At 35.7% G+C, this 11,154-nt stretch overlaps 1 protein-coding gene across 1 annotated transcript in view; it reads right to left on the bottom strand.

The window, feature by feature from the left end:
• Nucleotides 1-4,528: 4,528 nt before the first annotated feature.
• The window catches only part of LOC144956289 (gem-associated protein 7-like), a 7,089-nt gene continuing 463 nt past the window's right edge, over nucleotides 4,529-11,154 (bottom strand). The window contains exon 2 of the mRNA XM_078886768.1: nucleotides 4,529-7,584. Within this exon, the coding sequence (XP_078742894.1) occupies nucleotides 7,281-7,568 (288 nt within the window). The 5' untranslated portion in view covers nucleotides 7,569-7,584 and the 3' untranslated portion in view covers nucleotides 4,529-7,280. The remainder of the gene's footprint in view (nucleotides 7,585-11,154) is intronic.

Here is an 11,154-nt window from a genome sequence, read left to right as displayed (position 1 = left end):
GTTGATGTGCTGTGTGGCCTTGAGCAAGTCACCTCGCCGTAGCTCAATTTGCGGCGCTGCACTGTGGCTGACGCCTGGGTTATTCGTCTTCCCTTGGAATAGACTCTAGAGACAAATTTCCCCTATGGGATGAATAAAGGGAAATTTATTTTATTTATTTCTTTTCACTAAATTCTCTCAACCTTTTTGTGAATTTGTTCAATTGATTGTTATAGCGGGCAGAAATGGTGTCCATTATATTTGAACACGTAAAATCAATTCTCAAATGCCAGGTTATAAACTTGACATTGAAAATCCACCACGGGAGGATCCCTAAGTTTCACGTCTCCATATTTCCATTTTACTCTCGGATAATAATTAACTCATATCGTTCAGATCTAAAATAGGTAAAAACTTAGTCTTGTGGTCTCCCCTCAGGAGTTTATTCTTGAGATTGAAGGGTTGACATATACTCTTGTAACGTAATTATTCTCATATTGGACAAAATCAGCTATTTAAACAAAGTGGCAATTCGGACTCGCGTGAATAGTCTCCAGACGGGAGGACTACACAATGTGAGCATTAGGTAGAGGGTGGAATAGATAAAGAAATAGAAAAAGAGTTCAGAAGAAATTCTGTTTTGCCCACATCACACTGACTCAGCGCATACCCCTACTTTGGACTATAGAATGATTGTTGCCTGTCTCACACTATCAAAATGTTTTTTCTTTGTCCTGATTTTATTTGGACATCGTGTTATGTTGTTCGAAAAGCTTTTAATTTATACCACAGATACTTTGACTGACCTTTGTTTCTTTTGAAGAGTTTTAACTCTTTTCTTTTTAATTTCTATCTGGATTTCCAACTGATCTATATGATTTTGTCTTTCTCGTCTGGGATTGTACTGCCCATTGATAGTTATTAAAATCGTAATTTTGATTTACATTAATTTTATGTAAATATCAATAATTCAAATATTTAAAAAATAAACAAATAAACTATACTGTAAGGGGAGACTATTCAGAATGAGTCTGAATACTCTGTTGATTGTACATGCACATTGGAATTGGAGTCCGAATAGCCATGGGAGACTTTTCAGACTCGAGTCTGAATAACCACAGTCCTATTTAAAATACACATTATTTCGTACTGGCAATCCTGAAATTTTAACAGTCATGAATGTGTATTGACTTTGAACAAATAATAATAAATAAAGCAGAATAAAAAAACTAGCCAAAACTTAAATCTATTCGGCATTCGGATTGGAGCCTGTATAACCATAACCTTTTTTTACTGAGTATTCAGGAATATAGAGTTCAGCATTATTTTGCAAAGCATTTTAATCAAGTTCACTTTCAACTTTATTTCCCTGAGCAATCAAAGAAATAAGAGTTTATTTCCCGGAGCGTTTGGAGAAATACAGTTAAAATTTTTTTACGATTTTGAGAAAAAGATTTCATGTTTATTTTGCCAAATGTTCGGAGAAATAGAACTCAAATTTATTTTCCAGATGAATGTTCCGAGAAATTGAAATTGAAGAGGCGGCCATTTCTCTTCCGTCTTCAGCAACAAAACATAAACATCTGGGAGACCTTCTAGCACCCAGCGCTAGCATATCCTTCAATTTGTATTTTCACTGTGGATCTTTTGTCAAGTGTTTATTTATTCAATTTGTCATCATATAGAAGCATTTTTAAAAACTAGAACAAACCTCGATGGATTTGTGAAAGTTTAAAATTTCCTAATATTATAATTTGACCATTGTTTTGATTCTCAGCCGCCATTTTGATTTGTGAAGTATTGAAAGGTAGTGACAAGCAGTCCTAGTTTGTTTTGTCTATTAGGGTCAGCTCGAGGTCGGAGGATTTTTTTTCTAGGGTTAGTTATAAGTCTTAGTAGGTGATAGGCTGTTTGTTTTTCCTATAAGGGTTAGTTAAAGGTACTAGACGTCTAGGTTTTATTTTTTCTTAGAGTTAGTTGAGGTCCGGCTATGTGGTCTAGTAGTATACACTCCAGGGTTGCCAGTTTGGCACTTTTTGATTTTGGTTGGCAGGAAAGCAAATCGGTTGGCAAGTTGGCACTTTTTTGGACAGAGAAAATTAATATAATATTTATATATTTTTATTATACATAATTAAAAAGAAAGAGCGTGTCAAATCTTACCTTTCAATTCCCAGTATTTGTATGTTCGTTTTGTGATTTCGTTCTCACATAAATTTTATTATTTGGCTACAACAAACACAAATCTGGCTTCAGCCTTTCCGGTTCCAGTCTTAATTCTTTGACAGGTTTTGAAACTGATAGGTCTAATTAATGTGGCTTCGAGTTTGATATTTCTTTGGTGTTTTATAAGTCATAATGGTCAACACCAGCATTTTGTTTATTCTTGAATTTACACGTGTAATATTTCACTATTATGAGTATGTGTAACGAAAATCCCTTTTTTGAAAGGTTTGGCAAGTTTTCGACGCATTTGGCAAGTTTTTGTTACATATTTGGCAAGTTGTCCTGAAAAGAACTGGCAACCCTGATCACTGATACACTCACTTTCGGATCGGAAGGTCCTGGGTTCGAGTCTCATGCTCGGCGCAAAGTTGAGTCCTTGGAAAAGGCTCTTTACTCACATTCTCACCGTACTGGGTGTAAAATGAGCACCTGGCCGTTAACAGTAACAGTATTGTCTTTCATAAAAATTGTAATATCGCCTAACAGTGAGGCGTCATGTCCCGTCCTACATGTTAAATGTTGCTGTTGACCAGGGAGCCCTTGTAAAGCGCTTTGAGCAAATTTAGTGGATATTGCTCTAGATATATAAAGCTCAATAAAAAAAAAAAGAATATTGAGTTGTTTCCCTTAGATAGAAGCTTTCCGAAGGACATCTGGCAGATGAATATAAAAATAAAATGCTTCTACAAAACAAAATAAAAGTAAAACCGAACATAATTCAATTTTAGTAACCCGTATTACCTTTAGATTACCAATTATCTTGAAATATTCAAAAAGTTTTGACATGATGACGATGACAGGAGCAGATATTCACGCAGTGCGACGGCGACAGATACTGATTGTTTGCAAAAGTTATAGTTATGGGGAGTTTATAAACTTTTTCTATCGTCAGATAATTTCCTTTCTAGAAACTTCAAGACATATCTCAGCTCCCCTCTTATCAGTGCGTCCCACTCCCATTTATTTAGAAGTTTTGTGAGATGAAAGAATCATAAACTACTGCCACATGAAAGACGTGCAGTCGCCGTTGAAATTGAAAGAAAGTGAAAGGCGAAAGGTGAAGGGAGGTCAATGTCAACAGTTTGGAGGCTGGGTAAAAACTCGGTAAATGCAATGTTCGATTAATTAGATTTCCATCTTTTGCGGTGTGTCTTTTTTACAAAACCCGCCGAAACCTGACAATATCCAACAAAGTTATGGGGAAGTAGGCAACACCGGGGAGTGAACCTGGGACTCAGGGAGGTGTACACCAGTGGGGGGAAGAGAGAGAGAGAGAGAGAGAGAGAGAGAGAGAGAGAGAGAGAGAGAGAGAGAGAGAGAGAGAGAGAGAGAGAGACAGATTGTTTTTAAGTGTTTTACCCTAGCCATCGTTATGTTACAGCCTGATACTAAAATCCAAAAGGACTGGCAGTTTGACGTCATTATTTGGTTTTTGCACCGCCTAGTGAGTTGTCGTTAGTAGAGCTCATGGAAACAGGTTATTTCGTTGGTTGAACGATTGAATACAACTCACGATTTGTTTTCTTTTATGGCAAAAGACTGGCATTTTGACGTCATTTTTTGGTCAGTATCAGGCCATAACTTTACGAAGGCCACGGTTTTACGCGCTTGCCACACATTTCGGTAATTTCAGCGCTAGTAAAAAGGAAGTATATGGGATTTAAAAAATTAGAATTACAAATAAAGGCACTCAAGAAAAAGAATTATACACGTAAAAGGGGTTGGTTCACAAAGGGAACAGATGTAGATTCCATGAGTACATTATCAGTGTGTACTTATTTTGAGATCACCTGAAAGTCTCATTCAGACACCAGCACAGGATCCCACCAAGATGAATATAACACTCAGATGTTTACAGAATATTCCAAAAAGAAAATATAACAACACACAACAGATTTACAATTTAGAAGGAAAAATAAATTCCCAAAACTAATACTAATACTAAACATTTGACTGTTTTCTTCTCGGCTAAGGACTCTGGCAAGGGCCAGGACAAATCCAAGCCATCCGATTCCAAGACAAAGACAGAACGCAGCTCGGAAAACATATATACGGGGATAGAAGACACAGCAAGTGTCCACCTGCCCACCATGGGAGGTCAAAAGACCCCACCGAGAGAGGGGGAGAGAGAGAGAGAGAGAGAGAGAGAGAGAGAGAGAGAGAGAGAGAGAGAGAGAGAGAGAGAGAGAGAGAGAGAGAGAGAGAGAGAGAGAGAGAGAGAGAGAGAGAGAGAGAGGATTTTTTTTGGGAGGGGAAGATGGGGGGGGGGGGGGGGGTCATAAAGGAAGGTAAAAATCATAAAAGCAAACCCAAGATCATGACATATAATTATTATATATTTTTATTGACATAAAGAGAAACAAATATGAGGAAGCTAACATTTTATTTCACAAGTAAAACTGTTAAAGTACATATTATATAATTTGAAATTCAATGCTAAACATCATCAATTTTAGTCCCGACATGATACAGTATTGATTGATCGCATTGATGTTACAAGGAATTGACGCTTTCCAATACAGAATATCTGACCATCACCTCAAAACAGTGGGGGTCCCAATAGCTCAGTTGGTAGAACACCCGCTTCACAAACAAAGGGACCAGGATTAATCCCTGGGTGTAGTCAATATGTTTTTCTGACCTCCCTGTCAACCCAGCATTATGGATAGCTGGGTCTGTTAGATCTGGTGGAAAGTACTACTTTGCGATAGACTAGTGTCCTAGCCAAAGGATAGCAAGAAATTGCAATTGTCCATTCCACGCTACAGAAACCGGGATAAACTCCGGCTCCATGGGCCTAATAGCTCTGAAAGCTCGCTAATTTCTTAACTAAAAAATACAATTTTAACTCAAGTTACATATTTTGGATTACAAAACCATTATCTGGAGTCAGAATCATTCAGACATAATGCTTTGAGGCCATGAGGCACACATCTTTAGTCCTTATGGACTACCATCATAATCATCCTCCGTTTTGTTTTTTTTCCCATGGATTTTACAACACTCTCAGCACCTTTAGGTCATTTCAGCACCAATAAAAGAAGTCAGCGGAAACATTTCTTGGAGATCTGATGTTTTAAGCATCAAAGAAGAAGTTAGACAAGGGGACTAGTCCAAATAGGGTACAGAAGATTCCATGAGCCATCTACCAATGCACGACTATGTGGTCTTGTGGTATGACACTTGCCTTCAGATCGGAAGGCCCTGAGTTTTGAGCCCCACTCTGAATTGATCCTTGCAAAAGGCTCTTTACTCACATTCTCTCACCAAACTCAGGTGTAAAATCTGACCGTTAACAGCGTTGTCTTGTCCTAAATATTAAGTGTTGCCATTGGCGAGGGACCCCTTGCAAAGCTCTTTGATTACGTTTAGTGGATATTGCATGCACTACGGTATGTAAAAGTTCAAGTTTGTTTGTTGTGTTTTTTAAATTAAATTTGAAAATACCTAAAAGTCCTATCTAGACACAAGCGAAAGATCCCGTTACAATTACAAAAGGTACACTCAACTGTTTACAAAATACAAAATATTCAAAACTTAAAACAATAACAGCAACAGAGATGATATCTTTTAAAAGTAGTCCTTCAGAGCCATTAAGCTAACGGAACTGGAGTAATCCCAGTTTCTAATTCTATAGCAAGAAATGGACAATAGTGATTGCTTGCTACCCTTTGGATAGGATGCTAGTCTATTACAAAGTACTTTCCATTTATCTAACAGACCAGTCTATCCAACCACTGCTGGTAAGACAGGGTTGAAAAAAAATATCTCATCTTCGTCCGGAGTCGACCTCAGTCCCTTTGCATTTGAAGCAAGCGCTCTACCAACTGAGCTGTCGCAACGAAAGAAATATCTCAAAAAAAATTTAAAAAGGAACTGCATATTTAACAGCCTCCCTCTCAGCTAAGGATCCTGGCCAGAACCAGAGACAAAACCTAGATCATTATGGAAAGGGAAAACAGATTTAGAGTGGATAAAAGATACTGTGACCTCTCTGCCCACCATGGGAGGTCAAAAAGAACCCACCCAGCTGGATTAGGTGCCTTCCAGTTTGTGAGGATTAATGACAATGTTTTGATACAAAACAAAAATGTGTATAAAATTGCACTGCAGAACCATACAATGTCATGCATTTTAAAAATTCCATTATGTCAAAAATATGTGAAAAGCGCTTTAAGACTTCATAAATCGTAAATCACTTCATAAGTATGTAAGCTTATTATCATCATTATTATTATTATTGTTATTAATTATAATTCTTCTTATCATTATTGCCATCATCCTCATTATTATATTTATTATCCTACCATCATCATTATTCATCAACATGATCCTTTTTCTGACATAGATAATTATAATTTTTAAAAAGCGTTCAGAATCTGGAGGGCCTGCAGTTTTCGCTGATTGGCATGTATTCATGATAGCCGTGGTTATATCTCCACAGTGGCCTGTATATCAATACCATTCTTATTATTCAAGCCTTACCATTAAGTATCAAGCAAAATGCTCCATATACTTTCAGATCAACCACAATCATGTGTGAAATGAAGCATTTTGCTTTTGTGACTGAGTCGAGCAGTTACAACAGTCTGTGTCAAATTCATGGTAAGAAAATCTATGATACACACCTGTGTTTCAGCCAAAAATAATTTGAGAAAATGGCCCTTCCACATTTCTTCAGACACAGTGAAACTGACTATAATCTGTAACTTTTGTAATCCGCCCCCCTTCTTTGAATAAACCAGTCATAATCTTTTTAAAACTTAAGTTAAAATGAACAAAATTTTGAAACACGAGACTTTTGCAGCTCAGGAAAAATACAATCAATCTCCTCCATAAAATAAATTCAAATTTTAATCACACCTGCGATAAAACCAGATTGCGGCAGTAAAGATCGCTTTTACTCTTTGAAATGAGAAGCACAGGTTTTAATATAGCCTTGATAGCACCAAATAGCTAAGTCATCTTTGTTAGTACACAGCAGCAGAAGTGCGCGCGTCGACATGAATCGTCATGAAAAAGTGTTTTTATTTGGTTTAGTTTTGCTTTGTTTTACTACAACTTTTTTCCAAAAATCAGCTTTTCCTCTCCTTGTTGACCTGAGGCAGTGAGATAGATACGATGTCCGAAGTGCGAAGTGTAGCCTGTGGAATAACCCCCATAGGAGTGCTCAGATCTTTAACGTGAACATGGTGAAAGTCTACGTCAGCCACGCCTATTTTACAACTAACTTTGGTTTTCTCATGCATCTTGACATCTGCATTTGCCCCACTGATGGAGCCCAGCATTCGGAGGAATCGTTCTCGCAAGAATGTTCGCTGTTCTTGAGCTTCTTTATTTTCATCCATTTTTTCAGGTAGCATTAGCAGACAATATATTCTGTTGAGAGAGAATAAAAAAGAAAAAAGAGAGAGGTGACGAAAAATTTAAAAAGAATTAGAAAGAGAAGGCTAAGTGAATTCAAGCATCACCCGCAGTGCAGTCCTGTAAAGTAAGTAACAAAAGAGAAATTTCTTTCTCAAATAAAAAATAGTGATTCCAACAGTGAGGCTCAAACCTGAACCTACAGATGTCTAATCCACTTGGTCATCTTGCATCCCAAACAAATAGCGATAGAAATTGAAGCCAAAAGGTAATTCCTTACTCACAAATTCAACTTATCACCCCTATGAAGTTCATTAACTACTTTTATCATTAAGGCTCTTGAACACAGCTTCCACCCCTAACACCCCCATCCCATACCGGACACGTGCATAGAGATAGATTGGCATTAAAACAGTTAAGTTACATCAGATTAGAGATGATCGTGAAATGGCAGTTTGGTTGGATTGTTCATTGAAATAATGTGTAAGGAAGCAATAGTTCAGTGTTGACCCCCCCCCCCCCCCCCCCCCCCTTCCCCATGCCCCTCTCTTCTCTTAAAAAAAAAATAAAAACAGCAAATGGTAAAACAACAAAATAAAAACAACAAAAAACAAAAAGATAAATAATCCAAAAAGAATTTGAGATATTCAGATTTTTGGGGGAATGAAAATACAGAGGGTAAACCTGACAAATATGAGAGTGAGTCAAAAACCTAAACATCTCAAATTCTATTTTGGTTTATTGATCTTTGTAGGATTTTTTGTTTTGTTTTTATTTTAATTATTTACGAAGACTTTTTATAAAGAGAAAGAAAGGGGTGGGGGTATCTACACTGCCAAAATTTGAGATCATCCAACGTAAAGTTTAAGTGGCTTATGAATAATATTATAAAATATAATGCTTTTATTTCAAATTCCATGCTTTATCCCACCGCTGTGATTATCCCCAGACACCTGTCTGGGGATAATAAAAATTTGTTATCCCCAGACACCTGTCTGGGGATAACGAATTTTCATTATCCCCAGACGCATATTTGAAACTCCGCTCTTTTAAACAATTATCCACATTCCAGAATATGGAATGTTTCCAGATGCACATAGAAATAAGGAAAGTTAATAAAATATCTATAAAAACATAAAATTAACCAACATTAAAATCAGTTATTACTACATATACACAATATGCGTCGACTTCGAAGTGGGTGTCATGGCCGAATGGTTTAGTCGTCTGCCCTGGAAGTTTGACCATAATCGACGTTGTGGGTTCGAATCCTGGTAACGTCACTTTTTTTTTTTTTTTTTAAATTCCGTCTTCTTTTTACAGAACGTTGAAAGGGATAAATGTCCCACCCATCCTCCCCCCACCTCTTTTTTTTTTTTATTATTAAACTCTCTCTCTCTCTCTCTCTCTCTCTCTCTTGTTTTTTTTTCTAGTTTCTAGCAAATATATTCGTCCCCACTCCGATCTCAAATAGTGTCTAAAAAGAATAAATAATTAAAAAGCAAACAAACAGAAATATTCAGAGAGCGACCAAATGGTCAGATAGAGGAGAAAAAAAAAACAATAATTGTTTTAAAAAATAAAAACAATAATTGTTTTAAAAATAAAAACAATTTAAGAAATTCATGCTCAGAAACGGAACATTTAAATAAAGGTTTAGCAAACAAAAAACTCTAAGGTTTAGGTCAAAATAGTTTTAAAAAAAAGAAAAAGAGAGATTTCCCTCGGAGCAGGGAATAGTGTTAACAATAATAATAATAATAATAATAATAATAATAATAATAATAATAATAATAATAATAATAATAATAGTAATAGTATGATAATAAGAGTATTAATAATAAAAATAATACTATTATTGATAATAATATAATAATGATTATGATGGTAATAGTAATAATAATAACAAATATTACAATTATTATTATTATTATTATTATTATTATTATTATTATTATTATTTATTATTATTATCATTATTATCATTGACCAAAACAAAAAAAAAAACAATAATAGATCTAGAGCAAATTAAATAATGAAATAATATTATCGGAGAAATAAAAAATTCAACTGATTAAAAAAAAACTCTTGCTCGGAACTCGTAACAAAAGTGAAAACAATGAATATCAATTGGGAAGAAAGAAAGAAAAGTAAAAAAAAAAAAAAAATGAGTGGGGGGGGGGGGGGGGGGGGTCGGTCGCGACTGGGTCGAGCTGTGCAGCTAAAAGGAGTAAAATGAAAGGTGGCCTTACCCACTGAGCTGCCTATTCACACCGCTATCGGAATATTTTAAATTCATCATATATGAGCTAAACATATTTCCACCATTCTTGCTTCCTTGTTTTGGTAGTTATTTTCATCTCTGATTCGAATAAAAATATGTTGTTGGATCTAGTTTTGTGGACGTGTGATACTAAATTGTATTGTCTTGTGCGAAGCAGACAGGAAAATAGCAGGTGTGGGTTTTGGGCTTTGGGGCGAACAACACCATGGTCTAGGAATTCGTCCGCGACATAAAAATTATTCCCGGTCGCCCCCAAAATTGTGGCCAGAATGAGCAAATTATAGAAACAAGAGATGATCAATAAAGTTAACAGGTAGGTAGGTAATGAAAATTTAAATGGTTGGTGGACTATGAACAGATTTGATGATTAACAACTTTCTTCCTGGTTGAAAATAAAAAGTCGAATTGCCAGTTTGACGTTTTCAGATCAAAGTAACAAAAGAAATTTCATTGATCCATTTGCTTTAAAATATTTTTTTAAAAAAGAGCTGGATTTGACATTTGATCACTATTTACTTTCATCTTGTGTTAAATATCACTTGATATATTAACTGTTTTGGGACACAACCACTAGTATTTTTTCCAGAATATTTGGTATTTTTCATGCCTAGTTTGGCATTTTGCATAAAATCTTTCTGCCCACTTGCTACATGCGTCTGGGGATAGTATCCCCAGGCAGGTGTCTGGGGATAACAAAAATTGGTTATCCCCAGACACCTGTCTGGGGATAACGAATTTTTATTATCCCCAGACTGGCGTCTGGGAATAATGACAGCCTTATCCCACTATGATAATTTATCGCATCATTGTGATGGCAATGTAAATAATATCATATCCCGTCGTTTTCTTTGAGATTTATCAAACCCAACACGGTTGTAAATTTAATTCATAAAAATTTGTTTCACGTTTAATTTTTCAAATAAATATGAATAACATTCTCCTTCATGCTTCATTGGTGCAAATTTAAGGTAGGGAAGGATGGGGAGAATAAGAGTAAGTAAAATGCCCTTTCTTTATATGGAAACTTTGATCTTTGTTTTTCGGTAACCATTAAACAAAAAAAAAAAAAAAATAAATTTGTCTTATTTTTTTGGCAACTGTAAAAGAAATTTGGTTGCTCTAAATGCCTGGTTACCGTGTACGTAGACACTGCCTGAAAGTTTAAATTAGGCGTCTAGTTTAAACTTTCACTAATCTATCAAGGTTTGTTCTTGAATTTTTAATTAAAATGCTACTTTATATTGACAAATTGAATATAAAACGCATGACAAAAGAACCAAGGTGAAAATACTAATTAAAAG

This window comes from Berghia stephanieae, chromosome 11 (genome assembly GCF_034508935.2).
Source record: "Berghia stephanieae isolate SIO BIC M18660-M18661 chromosome 11, UCSD_Bste_1.3, whole genome shotgun sequence".
NCBI lineage: Eukaryota > Metazoa > Mollusca > Gastropoda > Nudibranchia > Aeolidiidae > Berghia > Berghia stephanieae.
Note: the sequence above shows the minus strand (reverse complement) of the source record. Positions and strands in the feature narration are given on the sequence as shown.